Source organism: Prunus mume, linkage group LG1 (genome assembly GCF_029339155.1).
Source record: "Prunus mume cultivar Tortuosa linkage group LG1, ASM2933915v1, whole genome shotgun sequence".
NCBI lineage: Eukaryota > Viridiplantae > Streptophyta > Magnoliopsida > Rosales > Rosaceae > Prunus > Prunus mume.
This window is the reverse complement of record NC_142698.1, coordinates 16,334,280-16,358,347: the sequence shown is the minus strand read 5'-3', so window position 1 is coordinate 16,358,347 and position 24,068 is coordinate 16,334,280. Positions and strand designations below refer to the sequence as shown.

General features: G+C 36.8%; 5 protein-coding genes across 8 annotated transcripts; 1 reads left to right on the top strand and 4 right to left on the bottom strand.

Annotated features, from left to right (window-relative positions):
• Positions 1-501: 501 nt before the first annotated feature.
• Positions 502-7,130, bottom strand: LOC103342660 (putative LRR receptor-like serine/threonine-protein kinase At1g06840). 2 transcript variants are annotated; one of them, XM_008246298.2, is made up of 21 exons: positions 6,932-7,130; positions 6,658-6,760; positions 6,381-6,531; positions 6,208-6,279; positions 6,018-6,089; positions 5,752-5,895; positions 5,586-5,657; positions 5,408-5,479; positions 5,190-5,264; positions 4,832-4,900; positions 4,652-4,720; positions 4,381-4,452; positions 4,203-4,286; positions 4,024-4,092; positions 2,949-3,472; positions 2,549-2,707; positions 2,185-2,468; positions 1,985-2,036; positions 1,543-1,793; positions 1,266-1,400; positions 502-1,177 (listed from the first exon to the last, which is right to left on the bottom strand). In XM_008246298.2, exons 2-21 carry the CDS (start codon positions 6,749-6,751, stop codon positions 836-838), a joined length of 2,862 nt encoding a protein of 953 aa, XP_008244520.2. In that variant the 5' UTR covers positions 6,752-6,760; positions 6,932-7,130; the 3' UTR covers positions 502-835. The 2 variants fall into 2 exon arrangements, with proteins under 2 accessions (XP_008244520.2, XP_008244528.2); XM_008246306.3 differs by lacking the exons at positions 6,018-6,089; positions 6,208-6,279; positions 6,381-6,531; positions 6,658-6,760; positions 6,932-7,130 and adding an exon at positions 5,986-6,010.
• Positions 7,131-8,964: 1,834 nt separating this feature from the next.
• NSI (nuclear shuttle interacting) lies at positions 8,965-11,656 on the bottom strand. 2 transcript variants are annotated; one of them, XM_008246318.2, is made up of 8 exons: positions 11,496-11,656; positions 11,140-11,225; positions 10,968-11,028; positions 10,344-10,530; positions 9,995-10,094; positions 9,758-9,858; positions 9,571-9,664; positions 8,965-9,319 (listed from the first exon to the last, which is right to left on the bottom strand). In XM_008246318.2, the coding sequence occupies exons 1-8, from the start codon at positions 11,531-11,533 to the stop codon at positions 9,240-9,242; spliced, it is 747 nt and encodes a 248-aa protein (XP_008244540.2). In that variant the 5' UTR covers positions 11,534-11,656; the 3' UTR covers positions 8,965-9,239. The 2 variants fall into 2 exon arrangements, with proteins under 2 accessions (XP_008244540.2, XP_088911566.1); XM_089055440.1 differs by lacking the exons at positions 10,968-11,028; positions 11,140-11,225 and having other exon boundaries at positions 11,496-11,652.
• A 1,190-nt stretch (positions 11,657-12,846) lies between these two features.
• Positions 12,847-16,331, top strand: LOC103342684 (Phototropic-responsive NPH3 family protein). The gene is made up of 4 exons (XM_008246327.3): positions 12,847-13,217; positions 14,046-14,112; positions 14,240-15,391; positions 15,533-16,331. Exons 1-4 carry the CDS (start codon positions 13,138-13,140, stop codon positions 16,055-16,057), a joined length of 1,824 nt encoding a protein of 607 aa, XP_008244549.2. The 5' UTR covers positions 12,847-13,137; the 3' UTR covers positions 16,058-16,331.
• Positions 16,332-16,413: 82 nt separating this feature from the next.
• On the bottom strand, positions 16,414-18,074 carry LOC103342694 (V-type proton ATPase subunit E2). Its single transcript, XM_008246336.3, has 6 exons — positions 17,843-18,074; positions 17,602-17,702; positions 17,351-17,507; positions 17,056-17,252; positions 16,793-16,892; positions 16,414-16,657 (listed from the first exon to the last, which is right to left on the bottom strand). Exons 1-6 carry the CDS (start codon positions 17,942-17,944, stop codon positions 16,619-16,621), a joined length of 696 nt encoding a protein of 231 aa, XP_008244558.2. The 5' UTR covers positions 17,945-18,074; the 3' UTR covers positions 16,414-16,618.
• Positions 18,075-18,901: 827 nt separating this feature from the next.
• On the bottom strand, positions 18,902-21,816 carry LOC103342705 (HAD superfamily, subfamily IIIB acid phosphatase). 2 transcript variants are annotated; one of them, XM_008246347.2, is made up of 4 exons: positions 21,636-21,816; positions 20,039-20,442; positions 19,678-19,890; positions 18,902-19,211 (listed from the first exon to the last, which is right to left on the bottom strand). In XM_008246347.2, exons 2-4 carry the CDS (start codon positions 20,422-20,424, stop codon positions 19,034-19,036), a joined length of 777 nt encoding a protein of 258 aa, XP_008244569.1. In that variant the 5' UTR covers positions 20,425-20,442; positions 21,636-21,816; the 3' UTR covers positions 18,902-19,033. The 2 variants fall into 2 exon arrangements, with proteins under 2 accessions (XP_008244569.1, XP_088911560.1); XM_089055434.1 differs by lacking the exon at positions 21,636-21,816 and having other exon boundaries at positions 20,039-21,544.
• Between the last annotated feature and the right edge of the window lie 2,252 nt (positions 21,817-24,068).

The window sequence follows — 24,068 nt, the reverse complement described above, 5'->3', positions numbered from 1 at the left end:
CTTGTGATCATGCACCTCACTCGGAACATCAATGAGTTAATAAGAGTAATCTGGGCAAGTGGAATAATCTCTTTTTGCATCAACCATTATCCCATTTGCATCAACTGCTGCAGAATGTGATTGCTAAATTGTTCGTAATTTTTTCAAGGCAATCTCAACTACCCAAATTTCCAATGTTTTTAAATGACAACAAAAGAAAAGGCATGGCGGCCTGTTGATTGGAGGGTTAACTCATCTGATTAGTACTTTTTGGGCTTGTTTTGTGCTTTTCTTTTGCCTTATATGTTGTTTTCGCTTTCCAAAAATAAGCAACGTTGTTTTGCCTGATAGTGGTTGTTTAATTCGAGACGGAAAAAGAGCTCATAAGACATTTTTCGCACTTCCATCACAAAACATGCTTGGCTGGGAAGATTTTGGGTTAAGGATTTTTTGCACCCGGTTTGGTTTGGTTCGGTCTAATTCACTAACCAAAACTGAGAAAAAATGAAGAAGAGAGTGCAGTTTTGCCTCAGTTAACAACTCAAAATTCAGTATGCAGTAAAATGACCATCATTCTTTTGTTACACTACAACAACATCACAAATGCAAATTTATGTACATACACTACACTACTCATTATTACTCACATTTTTGTTCTCTAGATAGCCAAAAAACAGAGACAAAACTACATTTTAGATCCGAAACTCAGCTACAAGATGTTATTTTTCTGTCTGTAATCTGGAAAACGGAGAAAAGGGTTCAAAGAAAACCCCCAGATTCTCATCAAGGATAACTTCTTTTCATACGACACGAATATATACAGCGTCACGTGACTAACATGTGAGGATATTTTTCATCATCGAGGCGCGATGGTTGGGACAACACCACTGGAAAGATCACTTCCTATAACACTGGAGGACACATAGGATGTGTCTCTAGTCAAGTAGGATGATGAGGTTGGTGATTGGTCACTGTATGAGGCAGCAGATGGTGAAAATATGGTGTCAGCTGCCGGTATGATTTTGATTATGTTTTCAAGCTCCCTCACCACTTCCAGCATTGCTGGCCGCTTATCTTGCTTCTCATAACAACATCTAAGGGCCAAAGCTAGGAACCTCTCTACACATTCCGACGGATAGGATCCCATTCTGCTGTCTATAATGGAGAACATCAACCCGGCCTGATGAGCTAGATTCACCTGACAAATAAATATATTTTTTTCATGAATTTTTTTTTGGTATATGCACATGAATCACAGAAAGAGTAGTGGTGTTTTAATGTGTTACCTCACGAACAATGTTTTTGCCATGTGATATTGGCAGCACACCAGTCAAGAGCTCCAGAAACACAATCCCAAGGCTATAGACATCGCTTTTGTCTGTCAACTTACTTGTCAAAAAGTACTCTGGATCCAGGTAACCCTGCACGTATGATTGGTTCCAAAACAAAAGAGTTATGGAACAAAGCATACTTCTTGGTTCTCAATTTCTCACAACGGATTTGAAAGTAGCAGATATTATATTATTCTTGATTCATTTCAAGCTTTGGAGAATCTAAACATACCGGTGTTCCTCTCACAGCTGTAGATACATATGAAGGTCCGGTACCTGCATCATCCTGTAGAGGAGCAAGCCGTGAGAGTCCGAAATCAGCTACTTTAGCCATAAGGTTGGAGTCCAGAAGTATGTTGGTGGCTTTAATGTCTCGGTGGAATATGGGAGGATTTGCCTCATTATGGAGATAAAGAATGCCTTTAGCTGAACCCAATGCAATCTGTAACCTCATACCAAAGCTCAGGCTTCCCTTGGCCTTAACTGTCATATCACAGCAAGTACAGAACTTAAGAAGAAATTTCAATGCAGAATTAGCTAGATGAAACTCAAGCTGCAGAATGAAATCTTGTCCCAAAATGGGGAATGATGAGAAGAACAATGGAAATAACCAAAGAGGCATGGATGAATAGAAGAAGCCATTTAAGAAACTGGGAATGTTGGAAATTTCATACCACAAAGCCAGTCCCTCAAGGTACCATTTGGCATGAACTCATAAACCAGCATCTGCACAAGCACCAAGAACATAATTTGACTAATGATATTTACATTCATGTGATTCTAATACATCGAAGCACTCAACCAGCATCTGCACAAAAATACCAGTTGCAACTTGGAAGCAATGACTAATTTCCCAAGACTGCAAACCTCATACCTGCTCCCCTTCTTCATCACAATATCCCACCAAAGAGACCAAATTTCGGTGATGTAATCTCGATAACAGTTCTATCTCGGTCAAGAATTCTTTTTCACCCTGCAAGGATCCTTCTTCTGCACGCTTTATGGCTACAATTGTGTCATCAGATAAAATACCTCTGTAAACTTTCCCATAACCTCCTCGTCCAAGTTGAGTTGAACTATCAAAATTCCCGGTAGCTAGTGTCATTTCTTTGAAAGTGAACTCCTTTACGCCATCAATTTTCATTGTAATCTTTGAGGCTGCAAAGAGTGATAAGAACTTATACCACTTTCTAGGATGATAAACAACCTGATAGTATCTCCAAGTATTCAGGACTTACATGAATGTCTCCTAGAAGGTGGTCTGTCCCGGTGTCTCAAGCATCTTGTGATCAGAAGCGTGACAGTTGCAGATAGAATGACAAACGATGCAACTGCCCCTGTTATAATAGCTGCCAAAATTCCCTTCCTAATGCCCATCCTTCGTGGCCCAATGATCACTATAACAACAATATAAGTGAAATTACCATGATGCAGAATGAAATTAAGAACAAGAACCCTGCACTAAACCTGATTCTAAAATAAAATTAAGAAACAGAAGAGTTATGACATGCAGGAGGAACATTGACCAATATACTCATAGGCTGGTGCTGGTAGATGAGCAAATAGAAAAATGCAGCATAATTTATGAAATTAGACCAAAATGACTTGAAACGACGCTGTCCATGCTAAAGTACATACTATTTGAATAAGGTCCCAGCAGAGTGAGGTTGAGAAGCTCGTAAGGTCCAAAGAAATCAGTTAGAGGAAGTTCCCACGATGTTAAAATTCTTCTAATTCGATTAACCTCACTAAAGTTGAATGTATTTGAGTGGGGATTAATGAACATAGGGAAAAGCTTCAAATGCATCCGTAGACGAGGTCCTTCTTGCCAGACAAATGAATCAATTGATAATTGATAAAGGCTCAAGTCGAGAGACCTAGTTAAGTATATTTCAAACTTCTGAATATATGGAGGAAAATAAGAAAAACTGGGGCTTTTCAAACGATAGTCAACTATTATAGGTGATGCACAAAAGCATGGCACTGGGGAAGATGGGACATATTCGTAGAAATTATCTATTGGGCATGCTTGACTAGGGCAGGTCATTGTGTCAGTTGAATTCGTTGAACTATCAGGGATTCCATCTCCTCCAGCTTCGGATTGACAGAACTGGCCTACATTTTGTATGCTTGCATTCTTGCAAATAGGATTTCCTTCAAGCCTGAGAAAAGCTGCTAAAGTGAGAATTTGAAGTTCTAGAAGTAAAACAAGGTGTACTTTTTGCTAATAATTTTAAATACAAGACATAATTTATGGGCAAGTGAACCACTGCATAACCTGAAAGCAAGCATAAAATTCCCAACATATGCCATTGGATATGGGAAATGAAAGACGAGAAAAGAAAAAAGCTCCAAGGAATCCTAGCTATATCCACCTGGGTTGAGAATACAACTATAGAACAATGTGTGTTGCTTTTTAAAATTTGGTATCATGTCTCTCCTAATTGAAATTGTACCATTCATGCCACTCTTAATTTGCATGCAATTATTTTGTGCATTTCCTCATTTCCATGAAAATATTTAATCAATTTGTGTATCTGTAAAAGTCTCCATTTTTAACTGCACTGAGAAAAATAAGATGTCCAGCTACAATAACATCCTTAACAATGCAGAGTTCTTTTTTATTCTATCTTCTCTAATAAATCCAGAACAATAAACAAGAAACATCTCTGAAAATAGGGATCTGATTGAAGCCATTGCATTGGAAACATACCTCAAGGTGACATTTGCTGGAGGATTTAGCTCTCCCGATATGTTCGACAGTGAGTTGTTCCGGAGATCACTGCAAAATTCATCAAACTTCTAAATAAGCTCAATCTAAAAATTTACACTAAATCATTAAGGTCCTCGAACTTTAAATGTTAATGCTACTTTTTTGGTAAAGGAATTTACAGTTTAAGTCTCGCTTTTGTACTAAAAGATATGTTCCACCATATAGCAGGAACAGAACCAGTCAACAAATTATTCTCAAGTGACCTGTACCACAAGTCATTACAGAAATCAGAGCCAGTCTGCATAGAAGTGCAATATTATACGAAATACAGATTTAGGGAAGTTAGGAGATTCTCACAATTTCTGAAGTGAAGGAAGATCAGAGAAACTCTCAGGAATAGATCCATTAAGCTGGTTATCTGACAGATCGCTGCCATAAATAATGAAAATTAAACAGGAAAAGTTTATAAATTACTCAGATTAAACACAGACAGTGATATGTAATAATTTTTTTGTGTAACATTCATTTAAAGTTAACATGCTGATGCAGCAAGAAGTATAAATAGAACAAGTTACAAGTTTTTTTTTTGGACAGACAAGTTACAAGTTTACTTGGGCCATTTGCATACATTGTTGTCATATTGTGAGAGAGTCTATGTGAAGGTATGGATCCACTCAGTTGATTCCAGCTTAGATCTCTGTGAAATGAACCCAGCAAAAGGTTAGATAATAGAGGTATAAATAGAAGAGTAAATAAATGCATTATAGTGTCCATTAATTCAAGGTTGTTGAGCCATCTTAATACTTACAGATAACTAAGGCTAGGTATCCTGCTAAAATCAGGAATTTCTCCCCGCAAGCTACAATTCCTAAGACTTCTGCCAAATCAGAAAGAGGAAAAAGAAAAACTATTAGCAACCCTTTCAAGCAAATTTATGCAACATGTAATAAACAAAAAATTAAAGCACTTAAAACATCTCGAGAAGTGGAAATACTGGATTTCAGAGGTCATTTGGATATCAGTGAAATTCTAAAATTCCTATTGGAATTACCTTGCATACGACCTTGATCACCAAATTAATGCAACTTGCTTATAGTCCTAATGTAAAGCAGTACAAACATGAACCATCAATTCAACAAGAGAAAGATATGAATACTAAAACTTACATTTTTGCTAATTGGGAAAGGTTTCCATAAGAAGCTGGAATCTCAGTCCCCCTGAAGTTGTTGTTATCAAATTGACTGCAAATGGAAGAGAAAACAATAATTTCCATCAACCAAGAAGAAAATCTCGTCAAGAAAAAACAGATTACCTACTGAGATCACACAAAAGGAAACAAGTTACTCCAAACTAAAAATCCAGACAGTGTTGAATTAGGACGTACATTATGCGCAAGTTTGGTAAGTTGGACAATTCTGGTGGAAGATATCCAGATAAGTTATTATTATCAAAAAGCCTGTAAAAAGTTTGCGTCAAGTATACACCATCAGGAATCAGTCAACAAGTATCAATACAGAACAATTTCCCAAAAAACACAAGGAAATAACGCTTTAAGAACTCACAAATGAAGAAGAGTGGGTATTTTAGAAAGCTCAGATGGAATTTGACCACTGAAGGAGTTGTTGTTCATGTGGCTGCAAAGCAATTAATGTACATGCAGCTGTCAAACATGAGAAATATAAAATGCTAGCCAACTTCAAGTAGCATTTAGCTTGAACATGTACTTACAGATGTTTTACATTGACCAAGTTAACAAATGATTTTGGTATTGGACCTGACATATAGTTTTGGTCAACTTGTAGCCTATTTAATTTTGAAAGGTAACCGAGCTCATCAGGTAAAGAACCGGATAATTTGTTTCCACTCAAAAGCCTGCATACAAATGCATCACAAATTTTTTTTTAATGAAAATTGTGTACTGTAAAACAGTAAATTATGTTGATATTCCAAAGACAAGTGTACCTAGAACTATTGATTGGTTGAACTCAACTTACAAGAGTTTCAAGGATGTCATGTTTCCTATCTCCTTTGGTATAGTGCCACTTAATTCATTCCACATGAAATCTCTTCCGGAAGAGAAGAAAACAAAATACAAAACATTAGAAAACAACTAAAAGGATAATCAGGAAAATAAACCTCCAAAAAAGTGGAATCACAGATCAATTTTTGAGAGGCCAGACTCACAATATTAGAAGGTGAGATAGTTGGCCAAGCTCAGGTACTAAACTTCCTGAGAGATTCATGTTCAGCAGTTGGCTGCAACAATCATAATTGAGAAAAAAACATTATCACTCACTGTGCGGGTAATGTAATCTGGAATGGAAAAGGTAAGAGCAGTATGAAAAAAGAATGCATACAGTTCCTCAAGGTGCAAGTACCCATCAGCCCCAACAGTATTAGAACAAAAAACTCCAGTCCAATGAGATTCACAAGGATCCCCATTGTTCCAGTTCTTGAGATGCTTCCGAGGATCACTTAACCTGTTCTTAACTGCTCTCAATGCATTGACTGCAAAAGGGCACAAAACATAATTCATACTTTTCAATTGAATCATATAAGAATCATATAGAAATTGCATTGAATTAAAGCTGGATATAAAAAGTAAGAAATATAGCATATGTGCAGCAAAATCACCTTCAGAAGGATTTGTAACTTGTGCAACCGCAAGGAGGACGAAGCAAGAACACCACAGAGCAATGACACATCCACAGACTCTCATTCTCAGCATTCCAATACCCTATGGAAACAACCCAACGAGCAATTTCTATAAAACTTGCAAACACTAAATTCAAAATCTTGACTTTCTTTGTCATAAGAAGTAAAACTAGAACATGCAACAAAACACAAAAGAAAGATATAAGGAAACAGTTGGAAAGTTTTCTCTCAATTTTCAAAAGCAAAATCATACTTGACACTATAAGTGGTGGACTTTGAGACTCTGTTGTGAGACTCTGTTGTGAGAGGAAGATACTGCTCAGGAAGCACACACAGTTCCCAACACAAACACCACGGCCGAGTCAATGTGAAGGCTAAGGATGGTGAAGTCTGTGCGCAGAGAAAGAATGAGATAAATGTCATCATGAACATTAACATAAGTTGTAACATTAATTATGACGTCTTCTTTCCAATTTTTTTCATAGTTTATTGAGTAAGGTCGGTCTTTGTTTTCTTTTGTTTAATGTTTTTTTAAGTTTTAGTGGAAAGAGATAAGAGGAGATTAATGACAAATGGCGTCTTCTTTCCAAATTTTTCTCGCCTTGAGAAAGTGAATGTGAAGGCAATGACATTTTTCGCTTCGAGAGACGTTGACTTTTCTGTACCTGTTACCTAAAGACCACTACAAAATCCTTTGCGCGGATTTCCACGAACCACTCTTTAAGTGCTCTACTGGTGGACCACAAATCCAACATATCTTTGTTTCCGTGATTTAGTTTTGAGAGAGAATTTCATGCGAGGTTCATACCCCACGAATAACATAATAATATGTGAAATAATTTTTTTTTCTAGTATTGTATTATTGATCGGGAATAATGTGCTTTATTTTGGTTATAAGAAAGTTTTTATGCTAGTTTTGGGACTGTATAAAGAATTTGTGTTAAGTAAGCTTTTAGCATTTTCATAAGCAATCAATCATAAATCACATTTATGTTAAGTAAGTGAACATATTTGGTTAGTGGTCATAAACATTAAAAACCATATTGGTTTTGGGTTGAGTTAAGTTGATATCGTACTCGTGTCTGAGATTACCTTGTTTAGAACTTCTATTTAACTGGATTTCTAATATTAACTGTAGCTACTAAATCTTTATTTCACAAAGGTTTTTAATCCATAAAAAAATTATATCAGCAAAAAGATTCGAGTTCATTGGCAAGACGTGCCAAAGTAAGAATGCAAGTACTAATTTGCTGCTTTTATTGGAGGGCATAAATTGTCAATTTCAAATTCCATTATAATATTCATCCTATTAGTATTTCCAGTTTAATATTAAACCCAATTGCTCTGGAGACTTGCAATTATTGCTTACAAGCCACAAGTTCCAGTCAGTAGCGTCTCCAAATATAATTTTGACATTTTGTAGAATTTATGAATGAAATACATCTCTACTTGACAAGGACTCACTAACTCACAGGGGCAGCCGCCCTCCAAAAATATCTTGAAAACTGGCATTGTCTTTCCCTCAAGGACGACAAAATTGGTATTGTAAGAGCATATCCATTCCAAAATGCTAAGGCTAAGACAAAGGCAAGGTAATGACTGCTACTATTCACGTGAATAATGGCCCCTTGTCTTTTTTTGTTCCACCCCAAAAGGCCTTTCTTAAAATGATTATGCAAGAAAAAAATAAATATGGAAGAAAATATAAACAATTTACAAATGCAAGAAAAAAAAATTATTACAATTTACAAATATTGAAGGAGAAGAGTTTGTATGAGAATTTGGTGTGGAAAGTGAATAAAATTGTTATGTATTTATAGGGAAAACATCCATAATTTTTTAGTTTTTTTTTTTTTTATTGATTTTTTTTTTTTTCAATTTTTTTGATTTTTTTTTTTTTGCTCGCTTATATTAGCGCCTTCGGGCTGAAGCCTAGACAGAATTAGCCTTTGGGCTTGCCCGGGCTGGTGGGACCCAGGACTGCTTGGCGCGCGCTGGAGGTCCAAACCCCTGAAAAGGGGCCTCTTGCCCTGGCAAAAGGGCCTGCGCTGGAGGTGGCCTAATGTCAGTCATGTTGATATGAAGACTCCAAATTGTGCATTAATACATGACAACCATCTTAACTTTATACTTACAGATAGGTCTTGGCCCACATCTGGAATATGACCTATATATAGAAATTTGAAGTTTAAATCTGACATATCTCTTATTAGAGCACATCTGCATCACCTATTTTCCTTGCATCTGTTTCTATAATTTTGTGAAAATGCAATCATAAATATTGAATTTCTTTAGAAACTGACTTGACATTCTGAAACTGCCCATCCAGGCATCCGATAAAGAGCAAACCAATCACAGCTTATTTACTTTCAACTTTAGAATTCTGAAGCAACTATACTTCCAGATAGACTCTGCTTAAAAGTAAACCCTACACTTCCAGACATACTTTCCCTGTAACAGGTCTCTCAAGAATGTAAGTGTTCGCATGTCATGTACACAAATTGCAGCGCTAAACCAATGATAAAAGAACATGCATACTTGAACTTATTTCTAAGTGATGACTAATACTTTGGGTACCAAAACATCCCTTTAATGCCCTCTGGGTCAGGTTCAAAACCCAAATTTTGATAGAACTCCACAACTGCAATGACAAAGTAAGAAAACAGAGTATGACAATGAGTATGAATTTTTTTAATACAAGTTGAATATGCTAAAGCAGGCAACACCCAAAGCCGGACTTGTCATAGGAAGGAACGCCGATATAGAGTAGGATTGGTGGCAAAATATTTATGTTGCCACGCTGATAATTACTTAAGAAACAGACTACCAATCCCATATGCATGCACATGCAGATGCACATAGACTAAATGCTATAAATAACTGCTGTTTTACCTTGACTATCTGCAAACAGTGAAATATTTCCGATGTCCCTCTGCAGAAGAGCCCTTATAAGCTTTTCAACAAGGGCCTTTCCGAGGCCTTGGCCCTGAATGATAAAGATATCATTAGAAACAATCAAGAAAACATCTCATGTAATTAGTGCATAAGTCCAACGAACAATCTTCAAGCACCATCATACCTGATAACCAGGATCAACAAGGACATCCCAAATTGTAGCATTGAAGGCATGATCTGATGTAGCTCGAGCCATGCCAATTAACTTCTTTTGGTCATTCCCCTCTGTCAAATAACTTCTCCAAGTACACTAAGTGTTCATCAAATAGTTTTAGATGTAGTAACAAGCATGGATATTAGATTGTAATACAAATTGAGTGAAAAAAAAGGATACTGCAACAATGTCGTATCCACTATGTACCTGATCCAGGTGATTTCCGAACTGAATGCAACGTGGCTACCATGTAGCTATTTTTCAAAGCTGCAGCTAGTTTCGACAGCGGCCTCCGAGGCCAGCCTACCTATTAAATTTATATTAAAGTTATTTAACTTTAGCCAGTGGGTATAAGATAACATTATCAAAATTCACTACTTCATATACAGCTAAAGAATAACATATCAAAACTTTACTGAAAGGTCAATCAGGTAAGATACATCCACAATAAGTGGACTCCTGACCTATGAAGAGTGACTTAGACACAATTGCGAATTCAAAAGGCATTAACTTTTCGATGCATGTGCAAAACAAGTAGCAATGGCAGTTTATTTACCTTATCACAAAGGGCTTGAAGATCATACACATCAATATCTCCACCAGAAGAAAATATTATTTCTTCAACTGTTCCATCTGGTTCAGTCTTTTCAATGAGAACAAATTCTTGAGGCAAAGGTTCTTCTTCCTCTTCTGGAAGCGTTGTGAGGGGTTCTACTACTTGTGTTGAGTTGTTGTTTAAAATACTGCAATAAGAAGTGCGTTAAGGACCATACTTTTTTTGTCTGTATCTGTGATAAAATCTAATTTCTTGCTCTTCTAGACTTCAATTAGTATTAATTTAAAAACGACATAGTGGTACAAGCACATTGCCATTTAAAAGTGTCATTCATCCATAAAGTAACATTCTTTCTAAGCAAGTTCACTGATGAAGTGCTCAAACCAAACCAATGCCTTCATATTTGATCAATTTAACATTAAAGCACTATGTAACTATAAGTTCTTTAAAACTCAAATTGTGTTTCTCGCTTCAGCAAGGCATCCTTCTTTGCAGCAACATAACAAATGCAACGTTCCAATTTAACATACCCGACAGAAGTTCTTCCACATTCAGTGTGTGATTTGTGTGCATGTCTGTCATTTTGTAAGTGTATGATCAGTGAAAATGAGTATCTCCAATTACCCAGATTTAATGGATTCCCAAAATCCAGCCTTGAGTTGATATGTCTTATGCACCCTGCTTGCTGCAAAAAATACAGCAAAAGGGTAAAACTTTTCCATCCATAGTTCACCCAATAATGAGGAATTACTAAACTTCAACACTCACTATGCAGACAATGTGCAAGTGTGCATACCTTTAGCAAGCTTCTCGCTTATATTGCAAGGAAAGAATAACTTGTTTGATGCTTGACGACACAATTCAAATGAAACAATTGGGCATCTGCCACGAATTTAAACGAAAAAGGACATTATTTTCTTCAATCCACCATCATCAAGTAACTAGAACCAAATGGTTACTCTAAACAGCTTCCAAAACGCATTCTTTTTGTAATTAAACGCTTTTCAAACTAAGAATGCTCATTAGAATATCGTAGCTTGATACTGAAATCAACCTATAAGTTGAAAACTACCAAATGTCCCGACAGATAGTTTGCTGAACTGAAATGGGTTGAAATGAAACCATAAAGACTGATGGATAAGAAGAACTTACACAGGATAGGAAGCGACGGGAGTGAGCGTACGCATCATCCTTGTTGTTTTTGCTGTGGAGCTGAAGCTATGGCTTGTGTGATGTGAGTGACTGTGACTCTGTTGGCTTAGGTATGCTCTTTAGAAAACTATACAGGGCAAAGCTACTTGCTTTGCTATCAAAATTTCTGACCTGATATATCGATCGGCTATGGCGCACACAACTTTTTATCTTCCCTTAATGCCCTGCCTCCCCCGGTATATCACATAAATGCCATTTTATGCGCTAAAAATACAAAATTGTCAAATTATGGCCTTTTCTTTTCTTCCTTTAATTTATTTATATAATTATTTTCTTGTTCTTTTCCTTTAAATAAGTACTAGGGATAGGGGCAGTGGTTTAGGCCAGCCAGTTGAGGTAATATGGCCTCCTCTCCGCGTTGCATCCGTGTTCGAAATCCTTCGTACATTAGGGTAGTTAAGAATATCACAATTGTAATTATATAAAATTAAAAAATTAAAAAAATTAAAAAATTAAAAAATTAAAAAAGAAACAGTATTAGGAATAGGGCTTTTATTGGGTTTGTAAATTGTATCCGGCTCGAATTGCCTAACCAGAGGTATTGGGCTTGATCAAATTAAAAGGAGACCATGTTACCTTTGTTTGGTCAATAGACCATGTTACCTTTGGTGCGGTCAACAGAGACCAGAGCAAAGAAAAGAATATGCTTTGAAGTATTATAATTTGAGTCTTTCATTGATAATAAACAAATAATTGATTTGGAAGAAAAAGAGGATGGAGCATGTACTTGCAACATCTCTCTCTCTCTCTCTCTCTCTCTCCAATTATATTATCTTTATTGAGTTCCGCGTCACTTGCGTCCCATCAGTCCATGCCTAGTACATTATCACCCTTTTTAAGCATGAATTTTTTCTGTGTCTAATTTTATTACTTTTCTCATTTAACAAAGACATTTCATAAAGGAATTTTATAAAAAATATAAGGAAAAAGAAGAAGAAAAAGACATTTCATAACATCAACGGGATTCTGATGTGGTGTAAGAAAAAAAGAGTGTGAACAAATTTACTTTCATGTAATTTATCTTAAAAATTCAATGTTATTTAATACACGTTTCAATGAATAATAAAACCATGCAATAATCTATATGATAACGGACGCAAAGGTTTTGCAATGCGTTACGTCCTACGCCCCCCCCAACTTCAAAATTCAAAGAGATCATGTTTTTGTGTTTTTTTTCTCTTCCTAATTCATGTTTCATATTATTCTTTCTTTGCCAGAATGGCGTGAGTGAGTCTGTCTGACACTGCAGATTTAGTCTCAAAATCAGACAAAGCATTTCTTTTTCTGTTTATCTTCAGAGATAAAATAAAAAAAGAACCAAAGAAGAACGCAATACAAGACAAAGGAATGATGAAGACGCAAAAGCAAAAGGTGACCAGCGAGCCTGTCTCTGTCCCCATAAAAAGAAGGGGAGGTTCCAATTGTGAATTGCTCAAAACCAACAGGTTATTTACGTAAAGGGAAAAAAATAAGAAGGAAAAAGATCATATTATTCTCTGAGTCATTGTGATGATTACGATGATCCACAAGAACACTGTTTGAGATTCAGCTGCTGGACATTTTAGAGTGTGAATTCGAATGAATGGGGATGGTTTCTGAGAACCCTTTCTCTTTTTCAAGCCGCTCTCCAACTCCCAAGCTCTGCAGCTCCTTCACCACTCGGTACCCTTAACTCTTCTTCTTCTTCTTCTTCCCTCTCTCTTGTGCATTTGCATTAATTTAGCTCATCATCTTCTCAAGCTTTCAACTTCAGTTTTGTTCAGTCTTTTTGTTTCTTTCTTTTGGTTCTGCCAGCTCCTGCTATGTGCTTGCTTATTTTGATTTCTAGATGTTTTAATCATTTGTCTGGTGTTCTATATAATGTGTATGCATATATAATATATAGATCCACTGCCCCCTTTTGTACTTGATAGTTCTGTCTTTGGCATGCTTCAACTTCTTTTTTTGATTCTTGAACGCGGGGGCTCACAGATTTAGTCAATTCATTACCATATCTGACAGAACAGAACAATTTTAAATTAATTAGTTAACAGAATATACAAACTATACAACATTTTAAAATTGATCCCCTTTTTCAATAAATCGTTTCTCCAAACATTTTTGCTTTTGTTTAGAAGAAGAGTTGAATCTAGGATCTACTCTTTACTCCATCACATTGTTACTTGAGGCTGAATGTCTTTAGTCACGGTCGGATTATGACTTTAGCTACGCCTGGTATGCTTCCACTGGATTTTTCAACCATAGTGTTGATTCTTAGTCAAAGAGTGCACTGTTAGGACATGAGGTATTGAAGCTGTGCTATAGTTTCTGCATGAAAACTTGGATTTTTGCCCAACTTGTGGATTGCTTGTTCCTCCTGCAATTTGGATTGGATGTTTTCAGTTGACAAAATTTTCCCTTATTTGCTAGTCATATTCTAGGATAATTTATGTGATGTTTCAACCATGCTGATTACTCATTACTGATATTAGAGGTTTTATGTGCATGTAGTATCTTTTCAGATGTTGCCGGGGACATTACAATTGTTGTCGATGGAGAGTCCTTTTTGCTACATAAGGTAATTTCCTCTTTGTCCAAGATGAAAAATGTTTGTTTTCTACACGCAGCTTTGACATCTTATGCTATAAGCATTGTAGCCTTGCATTTTTCTATTTTGCTGATCACATTGTTCTATTTTTCTGAAGTTTCCACTGGTGTCTCGAAGTGGAAAGATTCGGAAAATGGTTGCAGATGCCAAGGATTCAACTGCAAAACTGGAGTTACTCAACATACCAGGAGGTCCCCTGGCATTTGAACTTGCAATGAAATTCTGTTACGGAATCAACTTTGAGATCACAACTGCAAATGTTGCCCATCTGCGCTGTGCTGCAGAATACTTGGAAATGACTGAAGACTACAGGGATGAAAACCTTATTGCACGAACGGAGACTTATCTGGATGAGGTTGTAGTTCAGAGTCTTGAAAAGTCAGTGGAAGTCCTTTCCACCTGCGAGACACTACCTTCTATTGCAGAGGAGGTCGGGATTCCAAGCAGATGTGTGGAGGCTATTGCCATGAATGCTTGCAAGGAGCAACTAGTATCAGGGTTGTCTATGTTGAATTGTGATGGTGAGTCCACAGAGCTTAAAAGTGGTTGTCTTGAGTGGTGGGTTGAAGATCTATCACTCCTAGGGATTGATTATTATCAAAGGGTTATATGTGCCATGACAAGACTAGGTGTTCGACCCGATAGCATTTTTGCATCTTTGATGCATTTTGCTCAGGCATCCTTAAAGGGTATTGCGAAATGTCAAACTTGGAATCCAGGAAAGTTGAAGTCAAATACTGGCATGGCAGAACACGACCAGAAGACTGTTGTGGAAGCCCTTGTAAGCTTAATGCCAACAGAGAAAAATTGTTCGGTGCCACTGAGTTTTATGTTTGGAATGCTGAGAATGGCAATCATGGTAGATGCTACAATAGCCTGCAGGCTTGAGCTTGAAAGGAGGATTGCTTTTAGGCTGGAAATGGTTTCACTCGATGATCTCCTTATACCATCAATCCAAGCAGGGGGATCATTGTATGATGTTGATACTGTTCATCGAATACTGGTGAATTTTCTGCAGCGAATTGAAGAAGAAGAAAGTGAAGATTGTGGATATGAGTCTGAAGGCCTCGGTTCTCCAAGTCATGATTCATTGTTAAAAGTTGGTAGGCTTATTGACACATATCTAGCTGAAATTGCTCCTGATCCATACCTGAGTTCACAAAAATTCATTGCTATGATCGAAATACTGCCTGACTATGCTCGTGTCATCGATGACGGGCTTTACAGGGCGGTTGACATATATTTGAAGGTAAGTTATGAACTTTTATTATATTAGCCTCAGCATTGCCAGATGGTATAAATGAAATGCAAGAGCTGACATGTTTTACAAAGGATTAAGACTGAGTTCCTTTTATAGTTGATTGACTCTATTTCTTTGCTTCTTGTTTAGGTTCATTCAATGCTAACTGAACAAGAATGCAAGAAGCTCTGCAAGTTCATTGACTGCCAAAAGCTCTCTCAAGAAGCCTGCAATCATGCTGCACAAAATGATCGACTTCCAGTACAGATGACAGTTCGAGTTCTGTATTTTGAGCAGCTCCGTCTGAAAAATGCATTGTCCGGAAGCTCAGGAGATGGGCTGCTCTCGCAGAGAATAAGCAGCGGTGTACCTAGTGCAGCCATGTCCCCTCGAGATAATTATGCTTCACTAAGGAGAGAAAACCGAGAGCTGAAACTGGAGATTTCAAGAATGAGAGTGAGGCTGAGTGAGTTGGAGAAAGAGCAGTTGTTCATGAAACAAGGAATGATGGATAAAACAGGAAATGGAAAAACTTTCTTGACCTCACTCTCTAAAGGGATTGGAAGGATTGGAATTTTTAGTGGCCAAGCAGGAGGTAAACCAAAGAAATCGGGTAGGAAGTCCCGGGGCTCCGAGGGGAAAACCGGTAGGAGTAGGAGATATTCCGTTTCCTAGGTAGCATAGAAGGTTTAGGAGTTCATGTTCATCATCATTGTGGCACAGGCACCTATAATGGGGGCCATGACACTATCCTTATGAGCATAAAGTCCAGGTGACCCGGGTGGTTGATATACACAATGTCTGAATTCTAAGGGAGCCTGTAGTTTGTACCACATTTACAAAGATTGGGGCTTAGATGTATCCCACCTCATGTGGTCTAAATGTTGTACAAGTAGTTTATTGATCTTTGAAATATCAATTAGGAATTACCTTCTTTTCTTTCTCTCAATATATGCTAGTCTTTTCTGATACTTATGATTAGGAGTTTATAGTTTTCAATTTATAAGCAAAAGACTAAAGTGAAGCAAAAATTAGCTCAATAATGTGACATATTATGAATTAGCTTGCCCCTAATAACAATAATTTCAGAGGCAGCTAAAACTATGCTGTATTGTTTTGGAAGCAAATTTCATGATCTCAGAAGTAAACTGCCAAACCAAATAAGAACAAGTACTGTCCAAGAAACTCAGTCAAGGCCCCTGCTCTAGTACATCTCCAGCTACAAGTAAAGAGAATTCAAGATGCACTGGTTTGTCCTAAAAGGCGCTTCCGAATCTGCAGAGAAGAAACAAAGAAGAAAACAGTGAACTAATCATGCATAGTGAAGTTTTGTGTTCATAGTTTCTTTTTTCTTTTCAATTCTGTTTTGCTGAATGAATGTCCAAATGGAGTTGATCCATGAATACCAACCTCGGGCAGCTTCTGTCTGAACACAACATCCAATCGTGCGTCGAGGGTGTTTTCACACACTATCTTTCCATCTTGGGAGGCCAACACCACTCCACCAGAACTTTCAAACAATCAAACCAACAAAAAACAAATGAAACTGGTGACAAGCAGCTTAAGGCAAGCTGACCAAAATGTCCTATAAGTTACACAATGCACATATATGTATGTGCTGTGCACAGACTGATGTAAGAAGAAAACAGAGTTGATGAACAGAAAAGATTTACCAAAAGGGCTCATGAGAGTCACCACCTTTCGGAGGAGGTGGGAGGAACACACGATCGTCGATGGTGACTTTGGGGACGGAAGCACTGGCTTTATCAGCATAAGCTTTCTTTGCTTCCTCCAACACAGACTCAACAACTTTCTTGTCAACCTCTCTGCACCGTAGCAACACTGCTGGCTCCTTGAGCCTCATCAAACTCTACACGTATGAATAATTCAACACTACTTTTGTCAAATAAATTATATTAATTGATTAAAACATGCATGTATGATGGCTAAATATAAACTATAAAGTACCTGAACAATCAAGTCTTTGATGAGCTTCTTGTATGCCTTCTTGTCATCCGAAACACGCAGAAGATCCTTGCCAGCAGCTTCTTTCATGGAGTTTACAATGTCATCCTGTGCTTGAAGAACTTTTATACGAGATGCATTCAGCTGCATTGAGTATTCGCTATGCACACCCAAAATTAAATCCTCAAATAGTCATTAATTTTCAGATTAATTTTCTTTGTGAGGAGGAGGATCTAAATTCTAATAGAACTCACATTTTCTTGCGCACATCCACCTGCTTTGCCTTGCGGTCATACTCTTGCTTGATCTTTTTCTTGTCAGCTTCAAATATTTGCAGCTTCTCAATGTTAAATTCCTGTCAACATATAAAATCAATACAACAAAAAAAAACCCATGATTAATTAATATAAAAGGTTAAAGCAATGCCAATGTTCGAATTGCTTGCCATGCATGATGCATGCAAATTAAAATTGGTGGGGAGGGAGGAGGGAGGACCTCCTCAGCAGAGACAGAAATCTCATTGGCTTTCTCTTCGGCCTCTTGGCGGATGAATCTGACCATCTGCTGAATCTGCTTCGAGACCTCTGCATCGTTCATCTTGTCAAGAATATTTGTTCGGTTTCTCTGATAAATTAGAGATTGAATATGTGCCTGAAGTGTGTTATTAGACTCAGAAAAAAAAAAGTTGAAAACCAAAAGAACACAATAATACTCTTTGAACAAGAATTTGATTGAGACACATGACCTATGTGTGTCTGTTGTTTTAGTGCGAAATTTCGTCCGAACTTCTTGTACGTTGAATGCTTCCAAAGTTCCTCATTTCCCGAATCTTCTCTAAGTTCTAAGTTATAAACCAACGTTTTTTTATTTTAAAAAAAATTGTATTAAATATTTTTGACGAATAAATTATTATTATTTTCAAAGGTTAACTGTCGATTTACCCAATAAACTTGTACTTTACTTTCAATTTGCACCCTCAATTTTTTTTTTGAAAAATTAAGTACACGAACTAATTTTTATTGTCAATTCCCCCCCTACCGTCTAAATCAACTTTTTGTCATCCAATAGTCCATCAAATTGTCACTGTTCAAAAGGTCATTTCGTCTCTCCACCCTAATAAATGCACTCCACCCCTTTCCCTCTATTCGGTGCCTTCATTTCTCACCTTGTGAATTGGTGAAATTCCAGTAAAGAAAAAAGGGGCAAGTTTCCCTCCGCAAAACCTATTCATAGGAGAAATTGAAGGGATGAGGAACAACTCACCCGGGAGAGGTCATGGTTCCCAGTGTTCAAGTCCGCACTTTGAAGATTAAACTCTTCATGAAATCAGACACACTCATGACCTCTGCCAGGTGAGTTGAACAAGGAAAGTCCAAAATTTCTCCTCATGACGGAGGTATTTTCCAAAATTAGGAAACAAGTCCAAAAAGGTGAGCTCCTGCACCTGCCCAGAAACTAGACCTATTTTTTACACCAAAAACTTGTTTTTTTTGTAATCATAAATAATTTTGATAATTTTGAGAGTGTGATTAAGGAACAAAATGCATGGGATTTGGAATCTCTCAACTCAACAATGATTTTATTTGTGATTGTTGAACATGTAAAAGTAACAAGGCCTCCACCGATTAACTCCGAAGGCATGCAAATATTTATGATACAATTATGATCATTTGGATGTATTGTAAATCAAGGAACAAAATACATGGGGTTTGGAAGCTTAAAGGTGCGGTTCCCCACAAAATCTCCCTGTAGATCACTCCACTGGTCTCCTACATTTCCCCAAATCTTGTAACCTTCTTCTGCCAATTGCTTCCGAATGTTTGATTTGTACGCAACTGCACCTTGCCCCTTGTAAGCTGCAGACCTGAAAACCCACACACACGCCTAACTAAATTAGGTCCATGCGCAATAATATATAATCACGATTTTTTTTATCTTCTTGATAAGAAAATTAAACCAAGTCAAGATTGGTAGGTGTTGACATTCATAAGACTTTTTCTTTGATAATTAGTTGTCGCCCATAAGATTTGAATTTGAGATATCCTCTAGTTACGTAGAAACTAGAAATAACACTAAATCGAATAGTTTGTTGACACGCATTGGATAACTTAATATAAAGCAATGGGGATTTCACTAGGCCAAGATTAATTGGTGGGTTTTTCACCTCAAAAAGTAGAACACTTTTCTTGCATGGTGATTGACTCGGATAATTCCAATCATTAGACTAAATTTGGCATAATCATTAAACCAAATTCGACATTGGCCAATGAGCAGACGCATACATGCATCTATGCATGCATCAACCATCATATACACATGTTAATTCTTACCTCAAAATCAGCCGTTCATAACCCACAAATCCCTGATTATGCAGGTTCTCAGTAGTGACTTGTCCAAGGGTTTCTTCATCTCTTCCTGTGACCATGAACACCTTAAACCCACTACTCACCAGCTTGCTAAACAGTCCTAGCATACCAGGAATTGCCGGACACCCTCCAGTCATTGCCCATGCCTTGAACCCAGATGGGTCATAGGGATCACACCTACATATATATCACCAAGTGCCCAAAATCAATTAAGTAAATATAAGATGATTCTTATTTAAACGCGTAGTTTAAATTCACAGATAATATAAGTATCAATATCTCGCAACATAAGTATGACAAGAGAATATTATCCTAGTTATATTACCCGTATCTCTTGCTCTTGTAGTAGAAGACATTGGAGATGCAAGTGTCATCCACGTCCAAAATCCAAGCGTCCTTGCCATCACCGGAGAGCGCTATGCCATTTACATAACTCAGAATCTGGCCAACGAGGAAATCAACGTCCCGGTCGTACTGCCCTCCGATCATGTAGGTTTCAACGTAGCGCAGGCACTGAGTTGGCACCGTGCGCCATGCACGCACATTGTCGGCCTCCACAGCCAGTCTCCAACTCAAACAAAACGCAGCACCCTCAACTTGTGGCAGGCTTGGCTTAGGGTAGGGCTTCAAACCAGTTGCCTTGGAGAATAAGGTCAGATACACAAGTACAAACACCTCCTGGGTCCGTTGCACCATTGCTCTAATATTCATATGTGCAGTTACCTCTATCTACAAGAGGAATTAGGCAAAATAATCACGAGATTAAACCTTTTTTTAAACAAAGACTGAGGCAACGAATGGCGTGTGGTAGACGGAGGGAACAATACAGAAAGTGTTCAAATCCAAAATAATGGGTTTGGAGAAATTAATTAACCAAAAAATAAAGCTTGAAAAGAGGCTAGCTAAGAGTTGACGGAATTTTTGTGGGCAAATGGCACACGTAAGAAGAGGCTTTTATAAGGGGCTCAACTAAACCAATTTTTTGTTTCTAGTTGTTGAATACAACTTAAATACTTGTGAGTTGTGAAGTAATCGCACATGAACTTTCAAGTCATGAACTTGGCGATGACCGAAGACTCTATATATAATATAAGTTCTACGGCTGAACTGCTAGGCAATTTCCAAGTGAAAAACCCAAGCAATTTAAATAAATAAACAAAATTTGAAGGAATATATCCATGTCCACATTGATAAGGAAGATGGGAATAAATGTTTTGATCGAATCACCAAAAACAGGATAGAGCCTAGGGTTGAAGAAAAAGTTATACTTAATGGGGAGTAAAAAATTATTATTTAAACAAATCTAGGAATGAAAAGATGGTGGGAACTTATTCAGCACAAAAATAATATATGACTTTAGATATCTGCTGTTGTGATTTCAAAGGAAGGAACTTTCTCACTTCTCATTATGAATGGAATTGAAATTTCTTTTCAACATTATTATGTTGAAAAGAAAATTGACTTGGGTCGTCGGTGGACAACTTGTTGTGTCATGTTTGTGTCAAGCACTTGTAGCATCATATTGGTGTACGTATGCAGGACTACGCAATGCAACCCCCCACAATCAATTGTCAACAAATTGTGGGATGGGTTCGAATCTACATATAGATTTTATGATTGATTTGTAGATGTACAATCGTTATCTATTCCGCATTTAATTACTTTTAAAAATTCAAGATGAATGTCATGGAGGACCAATGCATAGAAGAATATGTCACAATGCTACGTATGTATATATGACGAAACTCAATTACATCAACGACTGACAACTAAATGAAAGCAGAACTCGGTAAAATCTCATATCTTCATAGAAGTTGGAGAAAGATGACCACATGCACTAACACTAAGAATGAGAAAGATGCATGGAAATTATATAATTAACCACAAAAAATAGGCAAATATGCATTTCATGTGATTCTAACCTGAAATTAGTACCATAGTTATGTATAACAAAAACAATCTCAATGTTGTAAAGAATTGCAATTTTGCTGGATGGAATAGAAGCAATGGTAATGTTTAGAGAAGCCTACAAACTACTACCAATAGGTGTTTGAAGGTGAGAAATGACATCAAGAATGATGAAGATGGATTTAGACATACAATGAATGAAAGCATTGGCATAGACCCTTAAGTAGCAAAAATGTTGAGTGGGTTGGTGTCACAAACCATGAACAATTGTGAGATATGGTGGATTGTCATCAGGATTATTGACACGTGTAAGGAGGGCCCTAGTGGACCACCACCTAAATTAAGGTCCTATGTTATAATAAACATAGGTGAACCGTGGAGGTTTGTGAGGAAGGCTAAACCCCAAAGTGGGAATATAGTCATAGCCCACAACTGAACACAATTGATATTGCATTTGTATTGGATCATTGAGTTGGGAAATGACCAAATTTGTAAGAGACAGTCTCAATTGGTAATTGAGTACGTATATATACCACTTCCACAATGCACCGACCAACCACAGTGTGTGTGCAATCCAATAGAGAAGAATAAACACATACGAACAGAACAAAAGACTTTTATTTATATATTTATTTTTCTTTTCTTTTTTTATTTTAAGACCAAGGTACATATTTTGTGGAACGTAACGTAACGCATGTTGTAAGCAGATTTCAAAGCACTAGTGTACCATTACTTAATGAATTTCTATTAATTGGACATGTAGAGCTAGCACACGTAACCGATATAAATTAAATCTAAAGAGATTTTAGCTCAAATTAATTAAAAATATTTATTCATGCATTCAAAGTCTTGTGTTTGATTATCTCCTACGATATTGTTTGGGATGAGTGTAAAAGAGAGCGTGACATGGAAGAAAGAGAGCGTGAAATGAAAGCATCGCAACAAAGAGTAGCAAACTTGGAAGCATATAAATGAACAATGTATTGATTCCTTCTCTTTGTTTCATCTACATAAAATGGTTTAAATGGTATTGGTTCTTGATTTCTCTCTATTTCTCTCTCTTACATATTTTGTCTCTGTTTCTTGAAGGTAATGGACATGTACATCAAAATTTCTATTGGGGAGAATCCATATTCGACAATTTCTATTGGAGAGACTTATGGAAAGCTGGACAATTTTCTTCTTCTTCTTCTATCCACATGGTCGTACTCAGTCTTATTCTATAATTTCTCGAGAAAAACAACTTTAATGAGGAAAATGAAGGGTATTTCCTTTTTTTTCTTTCCTAATTTTATTCTAAAGGATAAAATTAGAGGTCAAAGTATTTTCTTTTGAAAAGGACACATGACAAAATTTAAATGGTTATATTGTGTCACTCTATTTTTTATTATTTATATATCAGTTAAATGGGCTATTTATTATGCATTTGTATCGTTCTACGTTTGTAAGAGCATCTCCAACAGTCTCTTCAACAACTTTGAAATCCTAAAATTGGTGAGCTACATCATCAAAAATCTCTCCATCAACCTCTTCACCCTTAGTTATCAAATTTGCAACCTCTTTCTCCCTTTTCAAGACTACTAAGTTGACATTAGCTGAGTTTGATGTAATGATGGATAAACATTGGATAAACATTTATTTTTATTTTTATTTTATCATTTTGGATAAATTCATATTGGTTGCTTGTAGAATCACGTTTACTTGCAAGTTCTTGTAAAGCAAACTTTTTGTTTCAAGATCAATGATTCATTAGGGGCATCGCTGCTTGCTACTTGCTCTTTTTTTTGTCCAGTATATAACATGATCAGATTGTGTTAATCACAAAAATTAATGCATGGTTGTTAATTACGTTGGCCAAAGACTCAAAGACTAACAAATAAGTTTTGTGAATATCTTTCCCAAATCGAAAATAGGCATCAAAATGGCTTGAATCAACAAAAAGGTTAATTCAAGTGCTATTAATTATTATTGTTTGAAGTCAAATATGGAATTAATTTGGGGCATAAAATATTAAAGTAGCAAATCAAGTTTTTCAAATTGCTACGTAGATCAACAAATTTCAATTTAAAAAATTTCTTTTGTTACAATGCTCAGAGATGTTCTAACACTCTTTGATTTTTCTTCGTTTTTTCTGCCACCGTGTTTATGAGTGGTGGTGATTCAATTTCAAAATAATTGCCAAGATCATCATCAAAATTCATGAATATTAGTGACCTGCAAGACCTTGTATTGTTTGAAATTCTTTGACGACTCCCCCTGACATCCACTTTGCCAACCCAAATGTTCTGAAATTGTCCCTACCTCTATAGCCCAGCCCAGTCTTTAAGAAAATAAAAGCAAGCCCAGCTACTTCACCCAATCTAGTTTTAAAAACAAAATAGAGAAGTCAACCGGTGTGCTCCATCTCAAAGACTCCGACCATTCATATGTGAGGGCCCACCCAATTC